Source organism: Lytechinus variegatus, chromosome 3, assembly GCF_018143015.1.
Source record: "Lytechinus variegatus isolate NC3 chromosome 3, Lvar_3.0, whole genome shotgun sequence".
Classification (NCBI taxonomy): Eukaryota; Metazoa; Echinodermata; class Echinoidea; order Temnopleuroida; family Toxopneustidae; genus Lytechinus; species Lytechinus variegatus.
In genome coordinates this window covers 18,460,504-18,478,734 of record NC_054742.1, presented here as the reverse complement: position 1 = coordinate 18,478,734, position 18,231 = coordinate 18,460,504, and the positions used below count along the sequence as shown (strand labels likewise).

The following is an 18,231-nucleotide window of genomic DNA, read 5'->3' as shown; positions in this document are numbered from 1 at the left end:
GAGGTCACATGAAGCTGTACAGATATAAGCAACGCATCGCTCAGGAAAAATAGGGAAGTTTAGTCAGAGAGTGATTGACTCATGGAACAGTCTTCCTAATTCTGTAATCTCGGCATCCACTTTAAACATTTTAAAAACTAGACTGGACAAACACTGGTCCTCCATGCACCAAATTCCTCCATAAACGTCCGCCCTCCACACACGTTTAGTTTTAAAGACCAGTTAAGTAATCTCGAAGGAATGATCGGAAACACTATACATGAACACCTACTTCTTCCGTAAAACGACGATGATGATGATCATTTTGTGCATGTTTGTATTTCGCGCTATTTTGAATGACCTTTTAATTGCATTAATCTAAACATTGTATTATCATGTAGCTATCTAAATAGATCTCAAAGTGTTCGGGTTGGGTCTAGTAATTTAGCAAGTGGCGTCCCTCAAGGGACAAAGCTCAGACCCATTCTTTTTTTGGTCATGATCAATTATGTCTACTACGTCTACTCCCCTAAGATGGAAATATATGGATGATTTGAGTGTTTCTGAAATCAGATCACAACCCTCTACATTAGAGGAACAAATATCCAAATATACAAATGACCCCTAAACCAGAGATAAAATGGAATATTCATGAAGATTATGTCATCAAACAAGCATCAAAACGATACTTAAGAGATACAGTGCCCCAATGGATGATTTGTTTGCTATTTATAAAATTTATATTAGGCCACTGGTCGAATATGCCTCACCAGTTTATTCATTCTCCATAACTGCCCATCAGCAATCAGATAAGACCGAACGTGTACAAATTAAGGAGGGCCTGTTGAATATCAGGTTATGGTAACTATATTGATTATCTTCATGCCCTTGAGTGTTTGGACATCCCAGCCCTTGCTGATAGACGCTTACAATATTATTGCTTACAATGTTTGTCAGATCTTTTGTACAATCAAGGCATGCATGCATGCTTCCACAACGAAGAGATGCCTTGCCAAATTTCCGTCAGTTTAGGAATTCTGACCCTCTTTGCCGCATATACCTTGCCGTACTTCAAGGTACCAAAATTCATTCCTACCTCAAGCAGTGAAGATAACTAATGATCTGAAACTTGTTTAATTTCATTTCTGACTTATCTTTTTTTTTGATGAACAGTACTTTTCCATTTTCTCTTTCCTCATTTCTGTCTTTTTTCTATTTTTCTTTCTTATTTTTCCTTCAGTCTTCTGTTATTCTTTCTTTCTCTCTCCTCTCTTGGAATTTCTCTGCCCCTCCTCCTTGCTTCTCCCCCTTTCCCTTTCCTCTCAATCATTTTCCCCTCCTCTCCTTCCTCTCTCTACCCCTTTCCTCCCTCTCTTTCTCTGTCCATTTCTCCTTCTATTTCTTTCTCTTCTTCCACCTCTCACTCCCCTTCCTCTTTTCAAAAATATTTTAAACCCTCATTCCACTGAGAGCAAGACCTCTGAAAGACTGTTGTAGACCATGAAATTTGCTTGATCTTTTAAGGGTCTTTCAATGAACTTTCAAAGATCTCCAAGGTCTTTCACGATTCTTGATTGATCTTTCAATTGTCTTCGTGGTCCGCGTGAGTTCCAAAACTTTTTGAAACGGATCAAAACAGTCTTTCAGCGGTGTTACATAAAACTTGTCTTTTGATGGTCTTTCAGCAGTCTTTCAATGAACTTTCAAAGTTCTTATTAGTCTTTCCATCATCTTTCAGCAGTCTCTCAAGATTGCGGAGATTGAGAGATCATTGAAAGATCATCGAAAGATCATTGAAAGACCAGGCAAACCCCATGGAAAGAATTCTGAAAGATCACTTGCATAAAAGATCTCTGAAAGACCATCTCTATACTTATTATTGGACTAGTCTAAGACCAGTAAGACAAGAAATATCCATCAGTCTTTCAGAGTTCTTTGAGGGGTCTTTCTGAGCAATTCGACAGAGATAACAAATTTCAGTGATCTTGGAGACTGCTGTAAGCATTGGCGGCGGAGCAGAGGATTATCTTTTGTGTTTTTTTTTTTTGGGGGGGGGGACGCAACAATAGATATCTATTGTTGCGTCCCCCAAATACAAAAGATAATCCTCTCCTCCGCCGCCCGTAAGACCTTGCCAATTTTTTTTTCTTTGAAAGGTCTCCTCCCCTCTGTGCAGGGATCTGAGGGGCCGGGCAGATCCCCGATCAGCCCACACCCTGTGCACCATTGTGACAGGGTTTCTTTTCTAGCGTTACTCACCGAAACCCATAATGAGAAACGAAAACAATAAACAAGTGCATCATTAATACCATGGTCACATTTGTTCTACGGCGGCCGTACGGCGAGTCGAAAACAGCCGTTTTAACTTTTTTTGTCCAACTACATTTGGTTTGAATCAAAATGAATAAAACGGCTGTTTTCGACTCTCCGTACGGCCGCCGTAGAGCAAATGTGACCAAGGTATAAGTAACAGACCCTTAATTAGCAAGGGAGCCGGCAATATGTTATAATAAACCCCTCAAAAAAAGTTCTGCAACTCAAGTTTGAGGGCTAATAAGTTTTTAAGTGTGCCATCATCATGTAAAAGTGGTATCATTGGAAATTATGATTATTCCTCTTTACGATCATGTGTCATTTATAATGCTATTGTTATCATGAAATACACAGACATGATAAATATGCAGCAATGTAAAAAATGAAATGTTGCAAAATTCGTTGCCATGTCATGTTTGAGTTCTGCAAATCAAACTGCAAGTTTGAGTGCTAATAAATTTCTTAATGTGCCATCATCATGTGTAAAAGTGATATCTTTAGAAAGCATGATTATTCTTCTTTACAATCATGTGTCATTTTGTAATGCTAGTGTAATCATGAAATTCACAGACATGATAATACGCAGCAATGTTAGAAATGAAATGTTGCAAAATGCGTCGTTTCCAATAGGGAATTTCCAATTGTTTCGAGGATGGACCGAGTGCATTCACTGTCACCTGCATGGTGGAAATTCTATAGAAATGGAAACTCTTGTTAGAAATCAATGCATTTTGCAACATTTCACTTCTGACTTTTCTCAATGTTCAGGGAGACTGCATATTCCATGATTACATAATCACTGCAAATGGCATGTCATTGTAAAGAAGAATAATTCAGCTTTCCAATGATACCAGTTTTATTTTGTATACTTCATTAACCAAAAAAGATATCATCCCCAAAAACTGAGTTGCAAAACTTTTTTGAGGGGTTTATATCCCGCCACAAGGAGCCGGCAAGATATAGGCGTATCCCGCCACAAGGGGCCGGCAAGATGTTACGCCTTCTTCTATAAATCTAGCATGTAAATATATATATTCTCCATGACATAACTGAGTTTTGTATGAATTTATGTTGAAGAAAAGTAGAAATTTGTGAAATGGAAGAAAATAGATGTCAATTTAAATTGAACCAAACATCTTTTTTACTGCTTCAAAGCGCATATTACGCGTTGTAAAGCGAACAAAAAAGGACAGTCATTATTATCGTTATGAACCAAAAATATTAGTGTGGAATTAAACAATAGCAAAAACAATTTTTCGAATTCAGATTGAGTGTCTACTAGATTTTGCATCAGTGGCAACTAGAGAATATACCAAATATTCACTGAATAATCAGAATAATCATTCAAAACGAAACCAACCTGAAACTGTTAAGCCGGGATGGCAATAAGTTACTGACATGATTGCATTATATAAGTTAATTTTGATTTTTGCTTCCTATAGGTATAATACTTTTATATTCCTAGTAATTGATTCATCAATTAAGGATTAACCTTTTAATCATGATTTTCGAAATACAATTTCCTTACCAAGTTTATCTAAGAACACAAAATGATTATAAAGTGCAACGTAGTTGTATTATAATGCAATTTACTATGATGGATATGCATTTCCAATATCAGTTACAATGAAACACAATGATAGACATGATTGATTCAAAAGAGATTTGTTATGCAGAAAGAATCGTTAATCCGGAAATGAAATATGGTTTAATTTTTGCGATGTTTGATAGACCTAAAATAAAATAAGGTACGTCAAGTTCCAATCATTGCGAAGCTAATTCCGTTTTGTGGTTAGGCCCTATATTATTGTTAGCGAACCTTATTTCTAAGTTCAGAATAACAAACCATCGGAATATAATAACCTTCATTGGATTAATGAAATTTCAGACTACAGACCTTCAAAATATCGAGCTGTATTCAAATTCCATTTATCGGATGTTAGTTATCATTAAATAGATGATAATGAACAATGTATGCCTATTCATGTTTCAAATATCTTAAACTGAAAAGAGGCCTGTAAAATATGGCTTGTCACAATTACGCAAAACTAAGTTGTTTCATTAAGACTACAAAACTGTTTGCACCAAACAGAAATTATCCACGATACTGCATTTTTTGTAGATAATTTATCAAGAGCTTTTTGATATAACCATATAACCTATCCTCTAATTTTCTATTGCAAAATATATATCAAATCAATCAACGGGCTTAAAAGATATTAAAAAGCCTTGTTATTCTGCAGGACATCGGTTGCCCCTGTGTTCCATATATGCTTGAAACTCTCGTCGCCATTCCCCTAAGAGTTCTCGATACTCTGCCAATACTTCATGTGATCCTGGCTCATCCAAATTCTCTTCGTCATCATCTTCAGCGTCTAGCGCCCCTAGAATATGGAAGAAATCAGAAAACATTGAAGGTAACATAAAAATTTCTTTCAATTTCCTGTAGCACAATCTCCATTAATCTACCACCAATATCCTATATTCTATTACAACCTCCGCCCTCTGACTATGGCACCTAAAAGGCTGACAAGAGCTGTGATGTCACATCATCCTCTTCTCCTTCAATGACAGAACCAGTCGTAGGCCAATATAAATTTGTGTGCCTATATTTATAATAAATATAGTTAGGCTATATAAAGATCGAAAGGAAGTATCCTCGGTCCGATGTTTTTTTTTTTGTATTTGAATCATATAACCAAAGTTGGTCGGCACAGTACATTTTCACTGTGCCGATGATACGTGCCTTTATTTTGCTTGCAATGACCCAGTTGAACTTGAACGTAAAATCAATGAAGATTTTAGTAGTCTTGCCAATTGGCTCCGTTGCAATGAGTTATTATTGAATACAAGCAAGTGTGAATATATGATCAGTTCGTCGAAACGCAAGCAACGTCAGTTTGCCAATGTTCAGATCAAGATAAATAATTTTCCTATAAATCGTATGCACAAATGTGAATATATCGATGTGGTACTGAATTAATATATGACGTGGAATGACCAAATTGATAAGATGAAAAGCAAAATTCCCTCAAGTCTATACTGATTAAAACGCGTGAGACCATATATCTCAAGATACTGCTATGTCATTGTATAAATGTCTTATTCTACCCCACTTTGATTATCATGATTATTGTTCATATATTCGGAGAAATGCAGGGAAAACCCAAATTAATCGCCTCATTGTAATTCAGAATATGGGCCCTACGAATTGTGCTTAAAGTTGATTCCTTGTTCAGCACATCAGCATTATACATCAAATTGAATGCTGAACCAATCGTTCTTAGTTGAAAAAAAAAACAAGCATTGTATCAATATTTATGATACTCTATAAGCTTTTACCGCATTTTTCTACCAACACACTCCGTAACTCAAACAATATAATAAACTTAAAAACACCCAAAACAGATTTTGCAAGAAATAGCAGCCTATATCTTGCCATTCTTGATTTTAATTCTTCGGCAGAACGTATTCGCACTTTACCAAATCTAAATTTATTTGAATCTGAAATTTAAAAAGTCCTGAAATCTTGATTATCCTTTTTTTTATTACCAAACTCTTTTATTTTGTTACAATTGTGATTTTGTTTATCTGTTTTGATTTTGTTTCTGTTTTGTTTCATCCTCCTCTTTGGTTTTGTATATAGGTTTTTGTTTTACTTATTTTACTTTGTTATGATTTGTTATTCTTGGTATTGTTTGTATATTGCACGGCCTCTCTGAGAACCAGCTATACTGGCGGATCGAGGGCTTTTTACCGTGTTTAAATAAAATAAATCAAATCAAATCTAATCGAACACTTTAATTTTAATTTGATTGTCCAAGCGACCTCTAAAAATGCAGATGATTAAATTATGTGAGCAATGTGATAGCTGTAATATATCATTTATCAGATGTTATTGTTTATTTGTTTAATCTAAATCCCAACCCCATCTCTCCAGGAAGGGGGTGGGGATCATCACTTTGAAAATTCTATGAAGCCGGCCAGGTGAAGTTAGAAAAGCAGTATATGTCAACCTATTGACCTTCATGGATTCGAAGTCAAGTTGGTGCACAAAGTTTAAACGTATTTTACTCACTATCCTTAGGCTGTTAGAAGATCACTGGGAAAGTTTCATAGTATATTGTCCTCTTGTTTCCTTCCTTCTGTTCTACTCGCATATCAATAATTGGGAAAGAAACCCCAAACTAACGCAATCAACAAGATCTCCCCGTCTCACGTCCCTGATATATCGATGTGATATGCTCTTTTTTTTTTTGGGGGGGGGCTCACCTAAAGTACTCAAGACCTCAGGGAAGTATTCTCTCCAAAAAGCACATTTCCTGGCCTTTATGGCTCTGCCTTCTCCAAGCTCTGTTGATAATTCCTTATAACGGAGACCAGGAACTTCAAAGGCCGGCCAACTGTATTCATTTTCACCAGGGGCAGCATTTTCGGAAGCTTTGCTTGGGTCACTGCATATTTAGAAAAATAAGAATCGTGGAAGTTGTTATAAATTAGAATATGATTATCCGCCAGCTCGTAATATACAGACTAACTGGACCGAATAAAATATTATCGAATGTGTTGGTTATTACTGGTTACATATCGTTAATATTATTATTGATAGACATTGTTATTACTACAGTTATCTTCATTAAAATTGCAATTAATCATTTCTTAATAGATCAGTTCTTAGTTACTTCATGGACAATTTTGGTCAAATGACCTTTCATTTATTTCATTATGATAGACAGATTTCAAAGCAAGATATTACGTAAGCTTGCCTTACATAGCAGGATAAAGAAATTGAAAAGACCAGGTGACTAGAATAGCACACCAATGAACACTTTATGAAGGTATTTGTTGCATTCCTACTCTGAATGCATATCATAGCATTTTGCACAATGTACTTGGCAAACTGTGAAATACCAGTCGTTCGTGTACGCATTGTTGTTTTTTTGTGGATGTAAATGAAAACCACAATTCAAAAGAATATACGAATAATCAAGATATCAGAGTTGGTGCTTATCTCATTAGATTTTAAACCACCATGTCACTTTAGTACAAATGACCTTCCTCTGATCATGCGTAGAATCTTTTGATCATGCGCAGGAAGGAACTACGAACTGGCTTATTCTTTAAAATCATTCAATCCATTTCACTTGCTTTACCGCTTAAGTTGCTGATCTATCAGTACTTTCTATCAATTTCTTCTCTCGAGTACTTTGAAAGTGTGATAATTTCTAGAATCGGAATTTACCCAGATTTCGCAAAGTTGGTCCAGAACTGTATGATTTTATGAGAAAGTTCCTTTTCTTCGGCTGTGAGGTTAAACCCAACATAGGTTACCATTTCTTCTATAAATGGCCAACCAAAGACAAGCGGAATATCCTCTGCATGACCAGCTCCAAGCCAAGGTACGGCTTCCTGTCCGATAGTGAAAATACTCCTGTCGATCAAAAATATCAATGACCATATCGTTACACACACATACGGGTTTAATTGTTAGAATAAATTCATTAGACGTTGGCTGAATTTCATATTTTCAATTTAAATTCGTTTATTCAATTTTAAACAGAAAAAATGAAGTATTATGCCTATACAATGATATATACGCGTAGTACATCGTAATACAAAAACATGTTAAATCGAAATCATGAGTGAGCTTGACAAAATATATAATAGCAAAATAACGCATCATTCAGTTTTGATCAATATCTGTGGAAATGGTGGGATCTACTTCACTCTTTATTTACGAAAATTTATTTACAAAATTTATCCTTAAAATAAAAGAAGTTCCTGCAGCAGAGTCTCGAGAACACCTGTAATCTTACCGAATTGCGTAATCTTACAGGAAATTGGTATTTGGTGTATGGAATCTTACAAATTTCCTTGAATAAAACACCCTTTTACCCTTTCTGTTAAATTGCAGAAAAATTCCTGTTTTCTGAATTTACAGAATGATTCTGTTATCGCTTTCTCCAAAATCTTCTGTTTATTTTCTGTAAAATCACGGTTTTTAACAGTGTAGAAAGCAATTGCTTGTAGTTGGTGGACCAATCAAAATAATTGTTGCACTATATGCCTACGAAGAAAATGAATGTAAAAACCCCCAGAAAGAATAGGAAAGCGAGCAAACACGATTCGACAAGGAAATAAAAACAAAATTAAAGAGAAAGACAGTGAAAGAAAAATAAGAGCAGACCATCAAAGCTGAAAAGAAAGTAAGTAGGCAGATATAATGTCTTTATAGGCGTATCCCGCCACAAGCCTTTGCTTTGAGACCTTCTTAGTTCTTTTATAAACCTAACATGTATGATTTATATTTTTCATGACAAACTCATTCTTGTATGAATTTATGTTTACGAAAAAAGTAGAAATTTGTAAAATGGAAGAAAATAAATGTTTACATGAAGTGAATTGAACATACGTTAAGTTTAACAAGGACCGATATCGGTATTCAATTTGATGAGATGATGACGTATATGTGCTTTGAAGAAAATGAATTGTACCCCCCCCCTCCCGCCAAAAACAAAACAAATAAACAAACTAAGGAATGGATTATATCGGGCAATCTAATAATTTTCTGAAGAGCGGTAAATGAAACCCAGCGGTTTTTATCTACTTTTGACTACTGATGTTGTTATTGTATTTATACATAAATTGTCATATAACCAAAAAATATAGATCGCTTTAACAGCATGCTATCAGCAAATAATGGGTCTGTGAAAATTAAGAATGATTTAATACGGAGAGACGCTTCTTTTGAAAAATAAAAGTTTATTTGGTCAGGGGCGTAACAGGGGTCGGTGACCATGCCGGAGGGGGGGGGGGCGCAAGAGCCAAAAAATCCCGGTCATATAATATAGTATGATACAGGATTTTTTTTAATGATTGTGCGTTTACAAGCGTTTATAATGCGAAACTCAATGCAGGAGTAGCGTGATGAAGAAGCACGCATGGTGCGAATGGCGAAAGTCCCGAGAGAGCGAAACAATGGAGATTTTTTTAATATTTTCATTGAATCTTACTTAGTGATATATTTTGGCCTGTGGCGAAATAAGCCAAAAATTTTGAGAGGGCTTAATATTGCATATCAGGCGAAATTTCTAAAAAGTTGCGAACGAGCGAAGTGAGCAAGCAAAAAATTCAAACAATTTCAAATACAAAATCCAATTTTGTGATAGATTTTGACATAATATATAAAAAAATGATATAATATTCACCTGTCTTTTATATTTTCTTTCGTTTTCTCTGTTTTTAGGACGTGAATTTTTTGGGGGGACCAGGCGCCCCTAAGCCCCTCCCGTCCCCTATCTGCACACCACTAATTTTGACATGATATTCATAAAAATAACATTTATATCTTACACTTTTTCTTTCCTTAATTTTTTTTCTCCTTTTTTTTATTCTTGATCTTAGAAATTTGGGGGCCATGCCCACAAACCCTTCCAATTGTACACCAGTACTATGTGGTTGGGGTACGGGGGCGGAGCCCCGGAACCTCTCGAGATTCAGCCATTTTAGACCTTAAAGATTACCGCTATTTTTTTATCAAATCACCGGTATTTCATGAACAAAACATTACCTCAACGCAGTGGCGTAATAAACCAAACATTTTGAGGGGGTACAACATGGCAAATGTGGGAAAATTTCTAAAACATCGCGAGCGAGCAAAGGGAGCTAGAAATTTTTTTTGGCCTTTTCAAAATGAAATTATAATGATATAAATAAAGGGGCATGTGTTATTATAGCCCTTGGTCAAAAATGTAAGTCGATGCTCGTGCGGTAACTCCGGGAGGAAGTTCAGTATTTTTTGGTGCAATTTGCGACTGTATTGAATGACATTTAGTAAGCCTTTCTCGACTTCATATACGCCAAACTATTATTTCTCCCCGTTCATTATTTCTAATCCTATAAAATTCTTCTATTTTTTCCCCTTTCTTCATTGTTCAACTTTCCTTTTCCGCTAGCATTTCAGCTCATTCCATTCTACCTTCACTTTCCGTTTCATTTTGCGTCTTTTCTTTCCATTTCCCGCCATAAATCACTTTTCCATTTGCCATGCATCTCTTGATTTATTTTCCCCTTCCACTCATTTGTTAGTATTTTGGGATGATATTTTTTTCTTTCTCACATGTTATTCCCTTCATTTCCCTCTTTCTTTCCGGTTTGACTTTCTTCTCTTTACACTGCAACAACAATGGTGCAGCCCGGTATGTATGTCCACACCAGAGAAGTATTGAAACAACACCAGTTTGGAATCAAACCGATGATTTTTTTTAATACTTATTGGTGTTGTATAAACACCTATCTGGTGTCAGACAAAATTCAAACTAGTGTTGTTTAAAACTTCTCTAGTCACGGTGGACATTATAGATTCCGGGCTGGTAGTAAATCAACACCGGCGTTTTTGCAGTGTATGTTCTTTCTTTTCCTTTCTTTTCCATTTTTCTTTTTCATCTTCACTCGTTTTCTTCCTTTTTTCCCCTTTTCCATTTTCCCGTGTTTTTTTTATTTTCCCGACGAAATCTGCAGGGGGGGGGGGGAAGCAGACTGTCCTCGCCTTTTACGCCTCTGTAGTGTGGGAATCATCCCAAACAAAGATGACATAGGTCAAATATGGTAAAATTAAAGAAAAAATAAAGCATAAAAAAGGTTGGTGACGCATGAACTGAACTAGTTTGTGCCTGCACCACATGACAAAGCTCCTTGTTATAGTTTTTGTTTTCTCCCGACATCGTAGTAAACTAATAACTCGCTATATAACAGCACTCCATGTCTGCCAAATATGGCATTTTAAAGTATTTGGGTAATTGTGACTTGTTGCTACTTAAATATTAGACTCGTGTAATGATCTCTTTACAAAAGAGCTGATATCCAATATCATTACATTTCCGAAACTTAGGAATCGAAGGGTTTACCTACTATTAGGGCTTTAAATAGGCATGCTTTCTTCTTCATCTTCTTCTTAATTAAACAAGAAGACGAAGAAAAGTGGCTGTTCACGTACATGTACTTGACAATGAGATTTGGTAATAAATGCAATTGAATTCAATTTTATTCAATACTTACTGACTAGGAACATGAGTGAAGTAGTACTCGAACAGAGGACTACCCTCACCAGCATGAAACCTGAGCTCCTCATCCGCTGGGCAGGCGTAATGTGTATCAGTAAAGAAGTCGACGATGGCTTGGAAGTAGTCTGCTTCTGGATCATCGGCAATAGTCCAATCAACGTATTCTTGCAAAACCACACCCACGACGTCTTCTCCGTCAATACCAAATTCTTGGAGGGTGCCAGCTATCAGCTCCGTAAAGACTTTCCCAGAGATAGGGGGTTCAGGAATGAAATCAAAAAGGGCATAGAAAGATGCTTCGTCTTTTGTGAAGCCTGACATCATCGGAATTTTCTTAAAATCATCCCTTTTGTAGAGCTCGGGGGGACTGGCTTCTAAAAAGTTACCATCGACGACTACGTAATGTTCAGTGTAAACCTATAACCAGAAACATAATTTGAGTTAGTGATGTATAAAGGCTTGTGGTCAGTATAAAATGGTATTTATCTTTATTTTGAATTGATTATCCAAATGAAAAAAAAAACAAAGAAGGGACGGGAGAGACAGAGAGAGACTAAAGAGAAACAAAGGATATTGTATATTCGCCAATTTGAATAAGTTCTTTTGTCGTGTTGGTATTAAAACTATATAGACGTGAACCTGGTAAGATATAACTGCTCTCAAAAACATATATATTTCCAATAAAATTGTGAAAGCAAGAAATGGAGGTTACCGTGCTTGATGCTAATCTTAATTCTTCTGCATCTTTAGACCTTAGACACTCAACCAAAGCTGTAGAGTTCTTCGCCTCACAGTTCATTGCTGATGCAAGGCTCTCCACCTTCGCCATTTCAGATTCATCATCGTCTCTGTAAGCCCAATATGCAAGAGAGGATCCACTCTGAAAAAAAAATGGAAGATTGGTTTTGATTCAGATTTTAATTCCAACTTAATAGAGTCAGCAGCTCGGAAAAATGCCTTGAAAGCAAGATTGTGAAGGTGGTTATTTCTTGAAAATAAGGCATTGAGCTGTACTAACATTAAATGTTTTTATACTATCTTTCCCGATAAAAAAATGATTTAGTGGCATGTGAACTTCAAAGATGTCTCGTTCCAACTGCGTTCTTTCCTACAGTTCTGTTCGCAAACTACATCTATAATGGGGTGTTGCAAGAAACTTGCGATAAATTGCAACTCTCTTTTTGGTCCCTAAATCAATCATATTTCTTACAATAAATTGCAAATTTGCGGCCGATTGCGAATCTGCTTCTTGAAACAGGGAGTATAATCCCATGGGCCACAGTCAAAATTGATCTATCAATTGGAATTGCAACAGAATATTTGCAATTGATTGCAAGTATTTTCTTGCAAGTATACCCCTAAGTGCGTTTCATTTCTTTCTCTCCTGTCAAAGAAAGTCTTCGTATAGTACCATCCAAGACTGGTTGACACCCATGCATGAAAAGAACTTGAAATTATTATTGAAAAGATGCTATACAAGAAAATAAAATAAGAGTTCTATGGTATTTACTTGCATTATAGCCTGGGTGAAATAGTCCCTGCTCAGCTGGGAGAGTAAATGGAAGCTCACACTGGCGGCTCCGGCACTCTCTCCGACCAAGGTTATCCTCTTCTTATCACCACCAAATGCTGTTTAATATCATGCACATACCAAAAATAATTACTAATATTCACCTAATTATACTGATGGAACATCCAACCACTTAAGCTTGTGTTCATCATGCTCAAAATGGAAATAAAGGAATTTTATAAAATCAAACCACGGATTAATTCATCATGAAATACAATTTTGTCTGTAGACGTATTTATCGTGACATGTCTTGACGTGAAAACACATTCATGCAAGCGTCTTTTAGAAGTCTAAACTATAAACTACAATAATATAGGCCTACAGCCGTTTACATCTAAAAAAATTCCGATCAATAATCATTATGTGCTGTAATTGGGGCACAATTCTAATAATTAATGTGTGCATTTTGGTATATCAGACTATAATTATGTTTGCAACAACGAATTATCATGGTACTTCAAATATCTCCATTCCGTTATAAGAAAACTTCGATTCCTCCCTTTTCTGTCCGCTCACCCAGGCCTACGCCCTTGTAAATATTACCTTCGATATTCTCGTACACCCATTTGAGTGCAGCAACTTGATCGAGCATACCAAAGTTTCCAGGGGCAGCCTCATCCTCTGAAGTGAAAGTCAAGAAATAACTCGATTTTAATATAAAAAATATATATATAAGGCATCATCTCAGTTATACTGAAGCTCTCTGCAATACTCTAGGAAGAACAGAGCCATTGTATTAATGACCGGCTCTGAAAAGAGTGATCCATCCGTTTCTTTTAAGTGTTTATATTTCATTCTTGAAATTTTGTACAATGTATTTCATGTTGAAATTTGTATACGGTGGCTAAAACCAAACCAAACTAATTTGAATTTGAATTTGAACTAATGACAATATCAGGGGTTTTCACCAGTGGCGTAACTACCCCCCCCCATCGGCTGGCCCCCCCCAAAAAAAAAACGGGGAAAAGGAGAAAAAAAAAGAGGGAGGAAGGTAGTGGGAAAGAAGAAATTATTGTTCATTATAGTATTAATTATAATTATGTTATGTTATTCAGTTACACAAGAAACTTTTTTTCATAACTTTGTGAAACATAATTTGCTCAGGGCCTATGTCTTCATTGTTCCTGGGACTCGCAGTGTCTGTTTAACGAGATATATAATCCGGTTGTACTAAAACCACCGGTTCTAAAGTCAATATACACCAAATACATTTCCTCGCACTTCGAGTTATTATTGTTTTATGTAGTGACATAATTATGATTCTTTTTCATGACTACTTAAAGTGATTGCCCAAATTTAAGGTCTTAATATAAAACATTTCCTGTCCGTGCTTACGTTCGCATTAGTGGATTGGTGATATACGTCCGTTCTTCATAAATTCCTAAAATCAGTCCTTAAAATGTCCCTTTTTCTAATCTGAATGTCAAAAATTTTCATCATTCGGTTAGTGAAATACGTATGGTCTTAGTGAATTCCTACAAACAAGCCTTAGAATGCCCCTCTTCAGATCTGAATTTCCTAAATTTTCAGCTCGCGCTTCGCGCTCGCAATATTTGATTAGTGAGATGCGTATGTTAATCATGATTACTATTACTGCAAGTGTTTCATGTGTTTAGATGTAATAATAATAAAATCAGCAAGCAGTTGGCACTCGCATTGGATGACCTTGGTGAGATATGTATGCTCTTAAAGGTCAAGTCCACCTTAGAAAAATGTTGATTTCTAATCAAAAGAGAAAAATCAGACAAGCACAATGCTGAAGACTTCATCAAAATCGGATGTAAAATAAGAAAGTTATGACATTTCAAAGTTTCGCTTATTTTTCACAAAATAGTTATATGAACGAGCCAGTTACATCCAAATGAGAGAGTTGATGATGTCACTCACTCACTATTTCTTTTGTTTTTTATTGTTTGAATTATACAATATTTCAATTTTTACGAATTTGACGATTAGGACCTTCTTGCCTGAAGCACAAAATGTTAAAATAATGGAATTCCACGTGTTCAGGGAGGAATGAAACTTCATTTCACATGCCAATGACGAGAAAATCAAAATATTTCATATTTCAAACAATAAAAAACAAAAGAAATAGTGAGTGAATGACATCATCGACTCTCTCATTTGGATGTAGCTGGCTCGTTCATATAACTATTTTTGTGAAATGAAGAGAAATTTTGAAATGTCATAACTTTCTTATTTTAAATCCGATTTTGATGAAATTTTCAGTGTTATGCTTGTTGAATTTTTCTCTTTTTATTCAAATCAAGTTTTTGTTGGGGTGGACTTGTCCTTTAATAGAATCCTAAAATATAGTCCTTTAAATGTCCCTCTTTGGGGTTAATATATACAAAAATTTCAGCTCGCGCTTCGCCCTCGCATTGTTTGTTTAGCGAGACAGTTACTTATCATGTGTAGAACAATTTGCTTATAATGTCCCTTTTTAGGTCTGAATATAAAAAATTTTAAGCTCGCGCTCGCATTATTTGATCAGTGACATTCATATCCATTTAATGGCACTGTCTTTATACTTAGCAACTGAGCGCGCTCACTTAGTGACTCAAAAATTTTGCTGGTGCCCCCCCCCATGCCGTGACCCACCGTACGCCACTGGTTTTCACAATAGACAATAAGGTTCTCTCATCATCAAACTTTTTTTAAACAAAGTTTTTTCAATCAACTGCAAAATATCTGAAAGACTACTCATCATGCTCCAGGGCGCGTAAGTAAACGAGCGAGGCAGGAAATCTATATATTTTGAATATTTTAAACCAGGCTATAAATCTTTGGCTTGCATGAAGTCACGTCTCAATTTCAATTAAGAAAAAAAAAGATAAGCGAATTAGGTTCATAACTATAGTCTATAGGGATAGTGATCCGTGGATCGTTGGGCAAGATTCGATTGTGCCAGTTTGGGACAATTCGACGAAGTGCCTGTCAATGGTTCGTCAGTGCAATGTTTCCAACTATTTGATGTCATATTTACGACATGCTGGCGAATAGGCACAACATTTTCAAGCAGTACCGCGAACAATTCATGCATTGTCACATCATCCATTTGAAACATTTTAAATGATGATTTGCGGATTGCCGAGCTTGCTTTAGCAGGCGAAATAATCTGAGACGTACGGAGATTTATGCGCAACTGAGACTCATTCCATCGACTTTCATATAATCATGCAGAGAAGTATAAATCGATTCAAAGAGTTATTAAGTCGAGCGACTACTACTACTTCTACTACTCCTACTACTAATAGTAGTAGTAGTAGTAGTAGTAGTAGTAGTAGTAGTAGTAGTAGTAGTAGTAGTAGTAGTAGTAGTAGTAGTAGTAGTAGTAGTAGTAGTAGTAGTAGTATAGTATAGTAGTAGTAGTAGTAGTAGTAGTAGTAGTAGTAGTAGTAGTAGTAGTAGTAGTAGTAGTAGTAGTAGTAGTCGTATTAGTAGTAGTACATTACGCCTCCTTCTGGAAGTGAAAATGGAGTATATAACACTTCCCTGATATAACTGTGAGGACCAACATTCAATATGTAGATTATATTCTGGTATTCGATGATTATAGTGGTCTTGTTTGATATGTGGTCATTTATGTATTTTCAATGTTAATTCGGTTATGTTCAATTCATACACGATTATGTTGTATTATTGTAAACACGTTCGGTTTGGTCCCTGCACTCATTTATCTACATGCATGTTTTTTTTATTAATACTATACGTACTGGTTGTGAAGGTTGCAAATATAGAAAGCCGATAACTGATGGTAACGAGGATGACATCTCCAACGCTCACAATAGGTCCTCCTGAGAAGCCGACTGACATGATAGATCCTTCCGAAAAACCACCTCCATGGATCCATACCATTACAGCAGCTTTAGACGGCTAAAAATAATATGCTTTCATTTAACATGGATGATAATATATGATTTTTATTATATCAAACAAAGATTATGGCCAAAGATACCAAACTGAAAAGATCAAGATCGATCTTTATACGCATCCTGTGTGCAGGACTCAGCCAAAACTTAAGTCAGCATGTGGATACTCTTTCTCATAACAGGGAAACGTGTCGGCTTTCTCCAATACGATACAAAATGCAACAGATGCTTAGAACGACATCCCCGGCATCCCCTCCCCTCCCTTCCAGAGATCGGAGCCATCAAGGAAGAACTCACTCTTCTTCCATTTTTCTAGTCACGGGAAACACGATCCCAATTAAATTACGTCTGGAAAAAATACATGTAGACCTATTTATATAGGCCTTTGATTTTGTGTTATAATACAAAGCTATGAAACTTGCCATTACCTTAGGACTTGGTGCATATACATTTAGGTAGAGACAGTCTTCACTTTGATCAGGGTAGATCGGTGATGGTGCTTGTTGACAGGCTGGTTTGAATGCAGTGGCGTCATACACCCCGGTCCATGGTGTTTTGGGTTCTGGAGCCGCAAATCTTACAGGAGGATCAGCGAATGGCACCCCCTTGTAAAAGAAACATCAACATTGATAGCTCATAAATTTCTTTTGCTGTATTCTGTAGTATGTGAGACTTTACAAATTAAGAGATCTACCGAGTTTTATTAAAGAGACATAAAACTATTGCAAATTTCTTTCATCTCTAAAATGTAGAGGGTTTACAGTTTAGGCCTACATGGTTTGGAGTTAAGTTTGTCTTCGTAGTCTATTCAAAACAGATATAATTTATGCAGTGTACCTCAAAGTACATATGATTGCATGCAAACTAATTTCCTACCAAAAATACATCAACTTGCTTGTCAACTTGAAGCTGGGTGTCTTCTTGATAACGAGCTGTAAATCCTTGTAGGGTACCCTCGTTGACATTGACCATTGGCCCAGTTGGCACTGGCTCGCTCCTAGCTTGTGAAGCCAGGATGGCACAGAGACAAAAGATGAGAGGCTCCATTGTCTTCCTTGATGTCGCCGGTGACTGGAGTGAAAATGATGGTTAGAAAGCTCGAGCACACTATAAATATGATGACGATATGTATGGTGGCTAATTTCCTCTTGTGAAACCAATGATTGGGGTGTACACGCCCATTTGCTTGTACTATTTGTCAGAAGCCCTGAACTTATAGGTCGTACCCTGGGATTTAGAACTTCCTTCCTTTTGACACAATTGTAATCATGATAAATAAACCAGCTTTTAGGTGAGGTCCATCTTTTATCCGAAACAATATCCGTTCGACAAATGGTTACTTACATATTATAGGGAAGTCCACACAGCACAAAGAGTTGACTCGAACAAAAAGATAGAAATCAAACAATCATTATAACGCTGAGAATTTCTTTCA

General features: G+C 36.2%; 1 protein-coding gene across 1 annotated transcript; it reads right to left on the bottom strand.

Moving 5' to 3' along the window:
* Window positions 1-3,551: 3,551 nt before the first annotated feature.
* LOC121410389 (cholinesterase 1-like) lies at window positions 3,552-17,984 on the bottom strand. Its single transcript, XM_041602438.1, has 10 exons — window positions 17,673-17,984; window positions 17,225-17,401; window positions 16,641-16,800; window positions 13,468-13,545; window positions 12,865-12,983; window positions 12,067-12,234; window positions 11,350-11,771; window positions 7,535-7,723; window positions 6,565-6,746; window positions 3,552-4,676 (listed from the first exon to the last, which is right to left on the bottom strand). Exons 1-10 carry the CDS (start codon window positions 17,841-17,843, stop codon window positions 4,525-4,527), a joined length of 1,818 nt encoding a protein of 605 aa, XP_041458372.1. The 5' UTR covers window positions 17,844-17,984; the 3' UTR covers window positions 3,552-4,524.
* Between the last annotated feature and the right edge of the window lie 247 nt (window positions 17,985-18,231).